This window comes from Delphinapterus leucas, chromosome 12, assembly GCF_059928025.1.
Source record: "Delphinapterus leucas isolate spDelLeu-1000000601 "Yukka" chromosome 12, BTC_Dleu_Yukka2, whole genome shotgun sequence".
NCBI lineage: Eukaryota > Metazoa > Chordata > Mammalia > Artiodactyla > Monodontidae > Delphinapterus > Delphinapterus leucas.
Genome location: NC_143140.1, coordinates 24,255,081 through 24,270,727, shown reverse-complemented (window position 1 = coordinate 24,270,727; position 15,647 = coordinate 24,255,081). Strand labels below are relative to the sequence as shown.

The following is a 15,647-nucleotide window of genomic DNA, read 5'->3' as shown; positions in this document are numbered from 1 at the left end:
GTTGTTCCGTGGAATAGATGGTGATGCTTTTTACTGAGTAACTGTCTATAATAGTCATTTAGTAAATGTTTATTTGGTAATTTTGATATCGGTCACAAAATCCTTTTGTTTTGTCCTTCAGTATGTGTCTTTGGAATATGGTTTTTCTCTCCTTACACACTTCCATTAAGCTAGTCTAAGCTCTTACTCACTTATTTTGAGCTTTTCCACCTCCTCTCACCTAATCCTTATACCAGAGCCAAAGTTGCCTTCACAAAATACCGTTTCTGTTACATAACTGCAGGGCTCAAGAGCTTAAAGTGACTTTCTGCTTCCAGTCCAAACTCTTGTGCTTGACCCTGAAGACCATTGAGGGATTTCGTCACGGAATATTGATTGGATCCTGGTCCACTTTTGCTGTTTCTCTTGCTTATGGTGCCTTTCTTGTGTGTTTAGCTATTTTTGACTGTAAGCTGTTTTCTGGGAAAAATATTTGTGGGACATTTTTGAGGTTTATGATAAAGGTGTATTTCCCTGGCTGAGTTTAGTGTTTGCTTCTGCCGGGGCCTGGGGGTACTACCTGGCCGGTGGGTGACAAGGTTCTTTGATGCCAGGGCTCTTCTGATCCGTGTTTACATGAATTTGAACTGGGTGTCTGTGGGAGGCCTGTGCTTGTGGTGACAGCTCTTCGGGGTGGGCTTCCCACTCTGCTCTGCTCGGCGCCAAGACAGCTTTCTGGGGAGTAGGCCCTGGGGGCTGATTCACTTCTAACCCACTCTTGCACCGAAGAGTAGTCCTTTTTTTTTTTTTTTTTAATTTAATTTTTATTTTTTATTGGAGTATAATTGATTTACAACATTGTGTTAGTTTCAGGTACACAGCAAAGTTATTCAGTTACACGTATACATATATCCATTCTTTTTCAGATTCTTTTACCACGTAGATTATTACAGAATATTGAGTAGAGTTCCCTGTGCTCTACAGTAGGTCCTTTTTGATTATCTGCTTTATATATAGTATTGAATAGTATGTGTATGTTAATCCCAAACTCCTAATTTACCCCTCCCCACCACGTTTCCCCTTTGGTAACCATAAGTTTGTTTTCTAAGTCTGTGAGTCTGTTCTGTTTTGTAAATAAGTTCATTTGTTTTTTTTGTTTTAGATTCCACATGTAAGAGATATCATGTGATATTTTTCTCTGTCTGACTTAATCATTTAGTATGATAATCTCCAGGTCCATCCACTTTGCTGCAAGTGGCATTGTTTCATTCTTTTTTGTGGCTGAGTAATATTCCATTGTATATATGTGCCACATCTTCTTTATCCATTCATCTGTCGATGGACATTTAGGTTGCTTCCATGTCTTGGCTATTGTAAATAGTACTGCGGTGAACATTGGAGTGCTTGTATCTTTTCGAATTATGGTTTGAAGAATAGTCCTTTGGGGCTTCAGCCTCATGAGAGCCTGTTCCCCCAGTTGCACATCTTAGACCAGCATGGACTGTTTGCACTGAGAACCATTGCTTAACTTCTTATTTAGAGGAATGTCCTCAGAGCAAAACTGGCTTCCCTTAGCTCACATCCTGGAGTTCTCTCTTCATGTAAATTTTGGCCTAATTCCTTTATAATGTTGGTACTGTAATTCTTTTTAAAAAGAGATTTTTCTCTTATTCAGCATTTTTGGTTTTCTTCGGGAGGAGGGTTCATCTGAATTACATAGTTCGTAATGTTACTGGAAATAGAACTCAGTTATTACTTTTCTACGTTGCTGTATTTTTATACTGCTACCCGTCTATACTAAATGATTGGTTTTTGCTATCAGTAGTTCATATTTTTTTTAGAACCAAGTGTGTGTCCAGTGTGTGCCTTTTCCACCATCAATTAATTCTGACACTATCTACCTGGAATTAGGGTCACATCCCACAGGTTAAAGGCTCAGTGCCACAAGCCTTGCCCCTCCCCCCTTCAGATGCCAGTCACCTGGGCTTCTTTTGTTTTTTTTTTGCGGTATGCAGGCCTCTCACTGTTGTGGCCTCTCCCGTTGCGGAGCACAGGCTCCAGACGCGCAGGCTCAGCGGCCATGGCTCATGGGCCCAGCCGCTCCGCGGCATGTGGGATCTTCCCGGACCGGGGCACGAACCCGTGTCCCCTGCATCGGCAGGCAGACTCCCAACCACTGCGCCACCAGGGAAGCCCGAGATGTCTTTTTTTGAAGAGGATTTGTCACCCTAAAATTCACACAGTATGAGTCCTAAACTTTTCTTCTTTCTTAAGGAATGTGGTAAATTGCTTTTTGTATTTCTGTGACAGATTATGGCTTGTTGACGACGCCCCAACTGCACTACATGGTGTACTGTCGAAACACCAGTGGCCAGTATGGAAAGGCAACCATAGAAGGTTACTACCAGAAACTCTCTGCAGCCTTTGTGGAACTTACCAAACAGGTGAAAATCTCTTGAATATGGTTAGAGCTTAAGCAGATGACCAAAATAACATCAGTTGAACAATTTATTTTAATTAGATATTTGTTACCCCTCCTCCTCTTCCAAAAATGTGGCGTGTCTCCTTTTTCTTTTTAGGGCTCTGCAAGGTCTGGGCCTTGTACCCTGCTAACTCTTTGTTGGCATTTACTCGGCAAGGCATGTAATATGTTCTGAGCTCACGGGGGGAGAAGAGTGGTGTACTTGCGGTTATCGTTGTGTTCATTCAGAGGAATTTGGTCTTAGAGTTACTGTAGGTGCTGTTGGCGTCATACTTGAGGCACCTACTGTTGAAAAAGCCTTTCTTCGAGGTGAATTAGCTTCCTAAACCTGAACAAGATTTGAGGGGTGTAATTCATTTAATTGGCAAATATCGATGTATGTCATTGTCAGGCATAGTTAAACAAAACCAAGCCTTTGCTCTCATAGAACTTACATTCTGGGGTGAGATGGGTAGGAGAGGAGACTGACAGGAAAAAAGCCTGGTCGTGTAATGTGCTCTGAAGAGAAGGATGGATGCTATGACTGCTCACTCATCTGTGTACTCATGCCCATATTTGAATGCCTGCCGTGTAATACAGGCTATAATATTGTAAGAGACCTTGCTTAATGGAGGCTAAATTCTAGTAAAGCTTCATTTCCATCATTTATTCAGTCAACGCAACTGTGCCAGTGTCTGTGTCTGAAAAAAGGTGTTTTAACATTTTACTTTGGTGTTTTACAATTTTCATCTGAATGTGTGTACCCTTTTGTTTCCTGGGTTAAAACAGACGAGTTATAACTGAAATAATGGAAGATGTTTATATATACATGTATATGCCATGCTTCACTGTTACAACTTGAAATTTTTCTTGCGTATGTCTTTTCCTTTTCAGGCCTCCTGCAGTGGAGATGACCAAAGAACACTTAAGGTTGACTGTGCGAACGGCATAGGGGCCCTGAAGCTGAGAGAAATGAAACACTACTTCTCCCAGGGGCTGTCAGTGCAGCTGTTTAACGATGGGACCAAAGGGAAGCTCAATCATTTATGTGGGGCTGACTTTGTGAAAAGTCATCAGAAACCTCCGCAGGGTATGTGAAAGATGTGTTTTTCGCGCTCTCCCTGAAACCATTCTCACAAACAGAGCTGGCCAGGTGAGCTGGTCCTGGCCCTGCCGCCGTTACACATCCGGGCCTCTTCCCGCTGTTCGGTACCACATGGAGCACAGCCTGCTCTCTGCCTGCGAGTCACAGCGCTCCTCACGGGGCGCAGGAAATCTGGTGGAGAAAGCAAAATCAAGGTGGGATTCTAGAGCAGTGCTCTCAAGCTTTAGCAGGCATCAGAATCACCTGGAGGGCTGGTCCGCACACAGATTCCTGGGCTCTGTCCGAGGGTTTCATTCTCTGTAGGTCTGGGGTGGGTTTGTCCATCTGCTGCTGTCATGGCAAAGGAACAGCCACATTGTCTAAGATTTGATGTGACACAGCTGTTGAGGTTTCAGTAACTTTACACAAGTTACACAAGCCATTGGTCTCTCACAGGTTATAATCCTTTGCTCTTAATGACCAGTGTTTCTTGTTATTGATGGTGTTAACAAATAAAACTCACTTTTTTCAGGATTCAAGCACATACCTCATCTACTGCCGGTTATTTTTTATATGAGAAAGGACATTGTGGTGCTAGGGAAATTGCATTCAATTCAATACGTATAGCTCTCAAAACACTATGTGGGAATCTGTATTGCCAGACCTCTGGCTTGTAAAATGGAATTTTATTTTAGTATCATATCGGGTTTCAGCTTAGATAGATTTTGAATGCTCTTTTCACTTAGCTGTGAAAGAGTTTGCCCTGTATACAGTAAACCTGTATACTATTTAAAGCTTACGACATTGGTTTTTGTTTGGAAGGATAATTATTTTTATGTTGTTTTCTTTCCATTTAAATGAATCCTCTTCCCTTGACTTTGAAGCTATTATCTCCATTCAGGTACAAAAACAATTACATATGTTTATGTAGCGCTTCAGACAGGTGAAATGATCAGGATTCTCCTCAATGACAAAACACTCCAATTATTTATATTTGATTGTACCCTGTGCTTGATCATGGAAGGATAGTAATGGTTCTTTATCTGCAGTTATAAAGACATTTATTCCTTTCAGCTGGGCTTCAGTTTACAAATTGGGAGAAACTTTGTTCAACTGACATTTGATTTTTGTAAATCTTGAGGACAGGCTCTATTTGCCTAGCACATGTTTAATTTTGCTTAAGCCCTGGAAGGATAATTTTAAACACCTCTTGAAAAGTCATAGTGGACATGCTTCCATGTAACACAGAAGGTCACTTACGATCAATACTTAACCGAAAGAATTTTCCCTTGTAACTGGTGTGAGAGAAAAACCAAAAACTTTTTACACTGAGTTTTATCCCCCTTTATTTGAAGAAATATGAATTATTTTGAATTATTCAATTAATTTGAATTATTCATTTTGAATTATTCTGTGTGGCAGGAATCGAAATGAAGTCCAATGAAAGATGCTGTTCCTTCGATGGAGATGCAGACAGAATAATTTACTACTACCATGATGCAGATGGTCAGTTTCATCTCGTGGACGGAGACAAGATAGCAGCACTCATTAGCAGTTTCCTTAAGGAACCCCTGTTGGAGGTATGGTACGGGGACGGACTGCCCTTTCAAGCAAGACTCACTGGGGAGATTGTTCGGTATCAGGCAGTCATTTGAATGTCTGAGGCATGATCGTGGGAAGTGGCCAGAAAACACAAGAGAAGTGGTCATTCCAGTCATTTCAACACTGGGGCTCTGGTTTGGAACCTGAAGAGAGTAGTCTTTTCTTTTTTAAAAAAAATTTATTTTATTTATTTATTTTGGCTGTATTGGGTCTTTGTTGCTGCACGCAGGCTTTCTCTAGTTGCGGTGAGCAGGGGCTACTCTTTGTTGCAGTGCGCAGGCTTCTCATTGCGGTGGCTTCTCTTGTTGCGTGCAGAGCACAGGCTCTAGGCGTGCGGGCTTCAGTAGTTGTGGCACACGGGCTCAGTAGTTGTGGCTCCAGGGCTCTAGAGCGCAGGTTCAGTAGTTGTGGCACGTGGGTTTAGTTGCTCCGAGGCATGTGGGATCTTCCCGGACCAGGGCTCGAACCTGTGTCCCCTGCATTGGCAGGCGGATTCTTAACCACTGCGCCACCAGGGAAGCCCAGTCTTTTCGTTTTCATACTGGCAAAAAGTTTCATGATCTGCAGCTTTACGAAGTTTTGGTTTCTTCATAACTGATATTTTAATGAGGGTTCCACGAACATCATTCCCCAGAGCCTCAAGTTTAAATAGAAAATCTCCTCCTCTGAGGGATTTATTTACTACGATTATGATAAGCTTAGTAACGTGAGATTTATTTTGTTATGCTCTTTTGGAAATCTCAGGTTAGCTGTAAGTATAAAATGTAATGATAATTATCACAATCGGGAAAATGTGTACTTTAGGAATTCAGTGTATACTTTTATTAAAAACGAAAGAGAAAGAGATCAAGAAACCACAGGTTTCTTTGAAAAGGATTCCTTAGCAAACAAGATGTCCTTCATAGGCGAATAAACTGTGGACTGTGGTCCATCCAGACAATGGAATATTATTCAGCAGTGAAGGAAAAAAAAAAAAAAAAGATGTATCAAGCCATGAAAAGACGTGGAGGAAATTTGAACGCATGTTACTAAGTGAAGGAAGCCAATCTGAGAAGGCTGTGTATTTTAGTATGAGTCCAACTATATGATATTCTGCAAGAAAATCCCACAGAGACCCTGGAGACAGTTAAAAGATCAGTGGTTGCAAGGGGCTGGGGGGAAGTGGGTGCTGAGGGATGAATAGGTGGAGCACGAGGCTTTTTAGGGCTGAAAACACTCTATATGATACTGTAAAGAGGGAGACGTGTCCTTATACATTTGTCCAAGCCCGCAGAATATACAGCACTAAGGGTGAATCCTGATACAAACCGTGGAGTAACAGAAACGAAATCAGGTGATTTAAAAAAAAAAAAAAGGATTCCTTGTACAGTTGCTTTAAATAATGCTCAAAAGTATTTTATCTTTTTTTCTGGCATACATGTAAATTTTTGGTGAGTTGTTTATTGCATAAAACTAAGGCACAGCTGAACTGGCTGATAATTTTGTCATCCTTTAGAACTCTGATTAAAGGTTTGCTTTTGTAGGGTCTTTACTTTTGATGGCAAGGTAATTGTCCTTGTTTTTGTCTAGATTGGAGACAGTTTGAGTCTTGGTGTCGTACAAACTGCATATGCCAATGGAAGTTCAACACGCTACCTGGAAGAAGTTATGAAGGTATTGAAACATTTCCATTTTCTGGTAGCTTCTTCATCATTATCTTCTATTGTAAGATGCTTCTGTGAGGAAAATAATGCCCTCACAAAAATAAATAGGTTGAAGTGCATGAAGCTGAGCTGTTGTCTACTTAAGGATAAATAGAAATCAAAAATAAGAAAAAGTTCAATTGTCCCTAATGCAAAAAGGGAAAGAGACTTTCCTCCCTCTTTTTTCTGAGAGTATTTCTTTTAGAAAACTTAGTTTTTTTCTCTGTCCTTTTGAAATTAGTATCAACCTTTTTAGGTGAAATAGGCCAGTTTTACAGTTCAGAGGTGTTTACCGTAAGGGCCTGGAGTCACCTCTTTGAAATATAAACGTCAAGGAAGGTAGCATCCCGTGCCTCAGCCTCCTGAGGGTTTCACCTAGCTACCACTTAGAGCCAGACACCTAGCTTCTTGACAGAGAGAGGAGAAGTCGTATTATTCCTTTGCAGAAGGGCAGTTAGCTAACACCAGTGGCCACTCCACTTATCAGGTAGATTTAGGACAAACTCCGTGTGACAGAAGGTACTGTGACGTCTTCCTAAGAAGTAGGCTTATTCAATAGATATATCGCCATGGGGTTTTGTAGCGGGGAACAGAGACTGGGCTCAACTCCTAACACAGCAAGGAAAAGTGGGGATTTTGTAGCCAAGGAATAAGGTGTGAGGGAGGGGGTTGGTGGATGGGAAAGTACGAAGAGGAACGGGGGCGGCTAGGGGGGATTCTGGCTAAACCAACCTAACAGGAGTTTTGCTGAAGGCAGGCCTGGGTGATCAGATGCTACCGGGTAGGGACTTCCGTCAGATATTGAGGGAAGGGGATTCTGGCTAAAGTGAGTTAGCAAAAGATTCCTGATAAAATTGGGCTCTTGCAGACACGGCCAAGGACAGGACCTATTCAGGCTCAAAGGAGCCTCCCTCACATTCGGTTGAGGAGAGATCTTGATCACTAGCTAGCTTTAGTTCTGCAAAAGGGTGGGATTTCTTCCTGTCTCGCCATCTCTTAGCAGATTGCCTGAGATGTGCGTCACAGTCTGGCTTAACGCTTACTCAGTAATAAAACCTGTCTTCTTCTGTGGAGATGTTTTCTGGATTGGTGAGAGATTTTGTTTCTGATTTTTTTCCCCAGCATCCACCAGGTAGGTGACTATCCTCTGTACCATGCTACCTGCTTTAAGAGTTAGAGGCTGCAGGGCCGAAGAAGTTGGGTCTTTTTGCCTTTATTCTTTTTTCCCTGGCTAGTGTAGTATTTTCCAGCATTTGTGTATCCATTTTCAAATGTCTGCATTTTAGTAGTTTTTGTGGCCATTCTATTGTTGTTAAAGCAGGAGTGACAAAGTCAGGTTCCTTTAGGGTCTGGATGGGGGCAGTGAACGAAGCCAGCAGGCGGGCGAGGACTAGGAAGGTATGCCAGGCCAGCTGCTGCCCCCTCTGGGCAGAGTCTTCAGGAGAAGCTGAAAGTCTGAGTTGTTGTGTGAATTTCCTGCCTTTTAAGTCTTGGCAGCTGATTCAGAATTTAAAAGAAATAGTGGGTAGTCCAAATAAAACACATCTGGAGGCTGCTAGTTTGTGCCCTGATTGTGCCCAGTAAACTTACTCAAGGGACTCCAGCTGGGGCCCAGTTGCCTGCCTTTCCTAGGGATTCTCAGTGTTAGGGTTATTTGAGTATTTTCTTAATTTCTGTCTCAAAACTTCCTTATAGTAAAATGCCCTGTTGAAGAAACAACATCAGAAGCTACTCCTTCTCAACACATTCTCTTATGGGTTAAATATTTTCAGCACTAGCCATTCCTGAGGTCCCCTGAATCCAGTTAAATGCCAGGCTCATTTGAGCTTGCTCTCTTTTGCAGTTTTGCTGCCGTCTTTCCTCAGCCATGCTTGTCTGGCAGATCCATCCAAGGCTTTTGCTACCCACTGTTGCTGTCCCAACCACCGTGATTTCTTACTGGGATTAGCCCTAGAAACCACCTAACCTGAGCCAGGGCTTAGCAGACAGTGGCCTGTGGGCGACGTCCAGCTGGCCAGCTGTTTCTAGTGTTATTGAAATACAGCCGTGCTCGTTTGTTTTTGTATGGTCTGTGGCTGCTTTCGCACTAAAGTGGCAGAATCGAGCGATTGTGACAGAGACCACATGGCCTGCAAAGCCTGAAATATTAGTTACCTGGTTCTTCATAGTAAAAGCTTGCAGACCCCCCGCTCTAAGCCATTCTCCACACTGTAGCTACACGGAGCTTTCAGAAACAATTATATCATGTCACTCCCCAACTTGGGATCTTTCATTATCTTGTAAGGGACCTCTCACGCTCTCACCCTGCTTTTCTCTCAGCTGTGTGCTTCTACAGTGCAGCCACTCCCCCGCAGTGACACTTAACACTTAGTATTTCAATTGCTTAGCTGTCTTCCTCACTAGACTAAGCTCCGGAAGCTTTGTTCCCTGGGATGAGAGGTCACAGTGAATATTTGCCGATTGAGTAACTGCTGTTGTTTCTTTAAACATGTGTGTTACAGGTACCTGTCTATTGTACTAAAACTGGTGTAAAACATCTGCATCACAAGGCTCAGGAATTTGACATTGGAGTTTATTTTGAAGCAAACGGGCATGGCACAGTAAGTTCTCGTAAGCAGTGGCATCTGGCTTTAGCTGGCACCTCTCTCCAGTGATGGAATTCTGTATCTGGGTAGTAATAGGTAATATTCCACTTTGTTGAAATGACTGGGATGGTGATTGATAGAATAAGATTTAGTTAATATATTATTATGTTCTGTGAAACTATGGCTCTTTTAGGTTATAATGATCTTCGAGTGTGAAGAGATAATACTAATTTGTTCCTATAATATAGTTTCAGAAACATGGCAGGTCTTAATTTTCCTACAACCAGATGGTCTATACATCCCATTAAAAATATTTTCCTTCAACTGGCCATATGTGGCAAAAGGAAAGTTCAGTAGCTGTGGTGAATTGAAAAGTGTTGGAAAGGTTGAAAGTTACTAGCAACTAAAAATGAGTTTAAAGTAATTAGAATTGGCATATAAAGTTTTTTATGGCTCTTAGCGAGAAAATGTTAAAGGTCTGAGATATAATTTGCGTATCATAACATTCACTATTTTAACGTATATTAATAGGTCTTTAGCATATTCATAACGTTCAGAATATTTCTTTATTAAATGTTTTTTTATACATAGCCTCATTTCATAAATGGACTTGAAGTGGCTAACAGAAAATTTTATCTAGGTCAAATAATTTTCATTAATTCAAAATTGGCTTCTAGAGGCCATGAATATGAGAAGAAAAATGAGTTCCTAGAAAATGCAATTAAAATATAACTTCAGTGATCTAATGCAGGGGTTGGTAAATTATTTTGAAGGGCAGATAGATAGTAAATATTTTAGTCTTCACAGGCCATAAGGTATGTCGCATCTGCTCAGGTCTCCTGGTGGAGGGTAAATGAATGGAAATGGCCGTGGTTCCACAAAACAAGTGACCAGTGTGCATCTTAGTTTACCAGCAAACTTCTTTGTATATCATCAAGTGGCTGAATGTAGTGTAGCTTTTCCTCTTTAGTATTGGGCCTCCGAAGGCACTAAAATCATGCATGGGCAAGGCAATTCAAAAGGGCAGGAATCCTGAGCAACATGATGTTTATTATACTAAACATCCATGGCACTGTTTGCCATAATGTAATATATAAGATGAACCTCTTTTCTACTTTTGCTTAGTTTATGTCCTTAAAAACTTAGGACAAGAAAACTGTACTAATTGCAGTGAGTTATATTCTTCAAAGTAAAATGAATACAGATAAGGCTTAAGGAACCCTGGCTGCCCAGCACTGGTTCAGCTGGCTGAGGGCAACATCATAAACTCGCCATGTGCATCTCCTTTGCCAATGGGATATTTTATTTATAATCTTTATTTTGATATATTTGATTATTTGATATTTTGATAACCCAGTTTTATAATCCATAAAGGAACTCCCCCCCACCCCCCCCTTGTAATATCTTGAGTTCTGATTTGGTCTTTTATACTAATTTCATACATTCTGAGGCTGCCATTTTCCCCTCAGTTTCTCCAGAGTCATTGAGAGTTTCAAAAGCAGTTTAGTTGGGATGATCGTACGTAAGACTGGGGCATGGATAGTGTTTTCTGATTTTTGTTATGTTTTGATTGTAGGTTCTGTTTAGTAAAGCTGCTGAAATGAAGATAAAACAACTAGCAAAAGAATTAGAAGAAGATAAGAAGAGGAAAGCTGCTAAGATGCTTGAAAACGTGATTGACTTGTTTAACCAGGTCAGAACTGAGGGGGTGGTGGACTCTTGGTTACTTTTACATTATTCAGAAGGCGGACAGAATAATGTGCTGTATAAAACATCAGAGTGGAGAAGTTGTGGTGGCTTCCTTGCAACAATTTAGATTTATACTGAAATGCAGTGACAATGTTTATGTGCTTCATATTTTCAAGTAATGAGTAGCTTATAGCTGGAGTCAACAGATTCAGCTACTAAATGTATCTAAGCATATGTTTTGAAACCAGCCTTCTCAAGGGAATTCAGGAAAAATAGTCTCTGACAAGGCACATATGTGGGTCAGATTACTGGATTGGAGTGGAGAATATGGCAATGGAAGCACAAAGTGTAGGTCGGCGGAAAGCAATAGAACTAATGTTTGAGGGTCCTGTGCATATTGGGCACTTTCCATACCTCACTGTGTAATCCTTGCAGTAACAGAGGGAGAGGGGTCACTATAATTCCTGTTTTATAAATGAAGAAACAAAGACTTACTTAGAGCGACTCAGTGGCACAGTATGGATCCAACTTTAGGTGTGTCTTACCACCAAAGCTCCTATTTCTCCACTTTACCATGCATGAGGCCTTCCATCATCGTGGCATAGTATCTCAAAAGGGATCTAGTTGTAAGTAAAATTTTGAGCCATATAGTGTTAATGCTGGAACCTTAAGAGTTCGTTACACTTCACAGATGAGCAGGAAGATTAAAGGCAGGCTCGTCTCAGTATTCTTGGTAGACCTGTTACTGCTGTCTTCCATGGATACCTTTTTCCCTCGTTGTAGTTCGTATTTACCCCCGTCAGTTACCTGCATTGGGGGCGGGGGGTGGGGTGGGGAGGGCAGCCAGGACATGGCGATTGGTTTTGAGACAGAAGCATTCATGTCCACGCTCTGCTTGTATTCTGCTTCTGCATCTTGCAGGCAACTGGTGATGCTATTTCTGACATGCTGGTGATTGAGGCAATCTTGGCTCTGAAGGGCTTGACCGTACAGCAGTGGGATGCCCTCTATACAGATCTTCCAAACAGACAGCTCAAAGTTAAGGTGTGAGCGAGATTTTAAAATTACTTCTTTTCTGAAAATTAACTAAACTATAAATATATATTGCATAGAAGAGACTATTTTCTTACATCTTTAAAAATTATAGAATCGCTCTTAACCATTCTATTGTTATTTAGAAGTATCTGGTTTCCAACTTTAGTATAAATGATATTATGTATCACTTTAAAAGATTTTATTATAAAAATTTAAAAGATAACATGTGTAGAGAGAACAGATTTCAACAGGTGCCCTCCATGTCCCTAGTATTATTTTGAAGCGAGTCCTGGATAGCCTGTTGAGTCAACTGTAAATATTTCCTCTGCATTATTCTTGGCTTACAGAGTACCTCCAGAGGCTAGATGCTGACAGGTAGAATCTGTGGGCTGAAAGAGAATTTTTAAAGGCATTTCAGATAAATTGCTGGTTGATTTCTATACAGATTTATACCAGATTACACATTCACCAACAGAATTTTTGAAAGACAGAGATATGGAAGCCAGAGCTCACAGAAACGGCTGCCGATTGTTCAGATCAGTTTTTTCTGGAGATTCTTATGACCCTCTTTTTTTAAATACCTAAGATTATTTGATCAATGACTAAGTCATACAGTACTTACTGGCCATTATTTTAGTAATAACTGTAATACAGTCTGTGGAAATCTCAGTGCTGTACTCTTTGTGGTACAGTAAGCTGAAATGTGGGCCTGTTCCTGTTGACATGAAATGGCCATAATCTTTCGGTGGGAATTATGTTGAATGGGGTTAAGCTTGTGAAAGGGAGTGCGATATGGTTAACAAATGAGAAATGCTTGTGCTTAGGTTGCAGACAGGCAAGTTATTAGCACCACAGATGCCGAAAGACAAGCAGTTAAACCTCCAGGACTCCAGGAGGCCATCAATGAGCTGGTGAAGAAGTACAGGCTTTCTCGAGCTTTTGTCCGGCCCTCTGGTACCGAAGACATAGTCCGAGTCTATGCAGAAGCGGACTCGCAGGTAAGCTGGGACAAATTCTATTGGAGGAATGTGCAGTGAGAGTCTAACGTAGGTGGAGGAGGGCAGGCAGCAGGAGAGAAAACTATTTTAATGGTGTTGGAATCTCTAATGTGTGAGATTTATGGAGCCTTTTAGGTTATTTTCATCAGTAGTAGTTACACAGTTGAACAGAATTCCCCCAAATATTTTTCTTATAATTTATTCTAGATTTCCTGAAAGTGTCATATTTCTAACTGCTGCATGAATAACTAATAAACACTTAGTGTACTAAACCATACTTAGTTTGACACATATTAAGCACATACATCCTGAAGTGGATTATACCTTTTTCCTTCATTTAAAAAACATCCTGTTGCTTTATGAAAATAGCTGGTTAGTTCAAGTCCATTTCTGAATCAACTGGTACCGTCATCCATACTGCTTGAAATTCATCTTTGTCTCTGGACTTTTCAATTTGTTTTTCAAAATATTTCCTTTAAATGACAGCCTTGCTCTGTGCCTCTGTTTTCTTGATAGGGTCAAAGACTTAAAAGTGTTTGCTCAGCTGAGGCAGTTAGAGTGGGGTGACTAGGTAAATAGCTCTCAGAAGGAGATATTTACCGTTAACTTATACAGTAGCTTTTCTGCAGAAGCTTAGGCCGTCCCAGAATATACTGAATAAATATCCCTAGTGGATGAGGATGGGGCCTTAAGAGTTACTTACTCTTTAGGCTGGTTGTGGCCTTCTTGCCTTTAAGGACTAGGTTCTATTGAATTTATTCAGAGCTTTAGCATGATAATCAAATCAGCTTATAAAATTAGTTAACTAGGAACTTACCCGATTTAGAAGAATGTGACTTGTTTTTCATTTATCTGAGGGTCTTGTAATTTGTTACTGAAAGATGAAAAAAAGTTCTCGTTTGAATATTTGTTAGTGAATCAAAATCAGAAAGCTACCTCCCCTAAAGTTGCAAGTAACCTGGTAGATGCTGTGTCTTTCTCATCTAATATCCTTTCATGTAATTTGCAGGAAAATGCGGACAGCCTTGCATATGAAGTGAGCTTGGCAGTATTTCAGCTGGCTGGAGGGATTGGAGAAAGACCTCAACCAGGTTTCTGAGGACAATTTTTATATTTTTTAGAAACTAGACTTTCAAAAACTTTTTACAGGATAATAGTACTGCCATTATTGTGACAGGTTCAAACACATAATCATAAATGTTTAGTCTGTACCTTACTGGATTATTTCTAGATCTGATTATTTTTCTTAAACAAACACTACCAGAATCATTCTTTAGAAATAGGTAAGCCCTTATACTTGTTAGTCTTTTTTAAAAACTGAAATTTACCTCTAATATCAATCACACTAATGTAAACTATTGGAGCTTACGTATATGATTCAGTCATTAACTTTATAATATATGCAAGGAAAAATTCATGAAGGCTGCTAGAAAATTAAACTTTATTTATTACCAATTCCATATGATGTCTTTTCCGTCATCGTCACCTCAGTCATTTTGCAGTACTAATACTCACCATTGTTAATACAAACGAGGAGGTTGGAGAAGACCTCATATAACCAATTTTTTCATAGCAGAGTCTCCAGAACAATTCTTAGATGACTTACCTCTCTTCAGTTAACATCACCAGGAATTTAGAGTTGTGACTATGGAGGCTGTATACACCTGTACTCCGTACCGAGGTTGAGATGCTCGTGCTACACTTACAAGGAAGGATGTGTGGCCCAGGCTTCAATTATTCATTACTCCTCTTAGTGAAGGTATGTGGGAGAAACGAGTTGTAATACATTACCAAGCCTCTGACGGAGAAGTGACGGCTTTCTGATACTAGAATGTGGGTTAAATAAGGGAAAGAAAAAAAAAATCCCCAACCAATCTAAATTAAACAAAGCCTGAAACCAATAGAAAAAATGTGCAGTGTGTATTTGGCAGGTTTAAGACAACTCAGGACAGTAAAACAATGGACCATAATGGACTATTTATGTATATATAGATCTCTCTTAGGCACCATAATCAATATGCGCCCGTAATATTTAAGCTTGATTCAGGCCACAGTCAGACGTTCGTTCTTATTTACAAATATTTAAATTAAATACAACCTGAAACGTGTTTCGTTACATACAAAAAAAAAAAAAAAAAAAAAGAAAACAAAAAGAAACTATACAACTCAGAGCAATGTTTTAAATAATTACATTTACATTTAAACTAAATGGAACCACTATGTCGCTCAAGTTTTTATCACCCCTTCCAGAAAATCTTTTTCTACCATCTCTTCTATTTTTTGCCTGGCTTTGCTGGAATATGGTTTGTGGTTTTCCAGCTTCATGTCCTTGCTCGGGAAGGTGTTTGAGTAGAGGACGGGGCTCCCTGAGTGTCCTGCGCATCGGCTGGTGACTTTGCTGTTGAAGACTTGGCTGAGCACGTTGAAGAATGGCAGGAGCTGCTCAAGGCTGCGCACCGTGCAGACGGTGAGCAGCAAGTGCCCCGGCTCCCAGCCCAGCGCTCTCCCTGAGTTGTCCTCCTCCGGGTTTTT

The 15,647-nt window shown here is 40.6% G+C and overlaps 2 protein-coding genes across 13 annotated transcripts in view; one reads left to right on the top strand and one right to left on the bottom strand.

Moving 5' to 3' along the window:
- The window catches only part of PGM3 (phosphoglucomutase 3), a 25,223-nt gene extending 9,951 nt beyond the window's left edge, over positions 1 to 15,272 (top strand). For 3 of the 4 annotated variants that reach the window (XM_022590304.3, XM_022590303.2, XM_022590305.2), the window contains 9 exons: positions 2,290 to 2,423; positions 3,335 to 3,530; positions 4,947 to 5,104; positions 6,696 to 6,779; positions 9,310 to 9,408; positions 10,970 to 11,086; positions 12,004 to 12,126; positions 12,942 to 13,115; positions 14,125 to 15,272. In XM_022590304.3, the coding sequence (XP_022446012.1) occupies positions 2,290 to 2,423; positions 3,335 to 3,530; positions 4,947 to 5,104; positions 6,696 to 6,779; positions 9,310 to 9,408; positions 10,970 to 11,086; positions 12,004 to 12,126; positions 12,942 to 13,115; positions 14,125 to 14,214 (1,175 nt within the window). In that variant the 3' untranslated portion in view covers positions 14,215 to 15,272. The remainder of the gene's footprint in view (positions 1 to 2,289; positions 2,424 to 3,334; positions 3,531 to 4,946; positions 5,105 to 6,695; positions 6,780 to 9,309; positions 9,409 to 10,969; positions 11,087 to 12,003; positions 12,127 to 12,941; positions 13,116 to 14,124) is intronic. The other variant, XM_089921794.1, reaches the window with a different exon arrangement.
- DOP1A (DOP1 leucine zipper like protein A) overlaps positions 774 to 15,647 on the bottom strand; it is a 126,618-nt gene continuing 111,744 nt past the window's right edge. For all 9 annotated transcript variants that reach the window (XM_022590297.3, XM_089921782.1, XM_089921787.1 and 6 more), the window contains 2 exons: positions 13,933 to 15,647; positions 774 to 12,506 (listed from right to left, as the gene is read on the bottom strand). In XM_022590297.3, coding sequence (XP_022446005.2) covers positions 15,342 to 15,647 — 306 coding nt within the window. In that variant the 3' untranslated portion in view covers positions 774 to 12,506; positions 13,933 to 15,341. The remainder of the gene's footprint in view (positions 12,507 to 13,932) is intronic.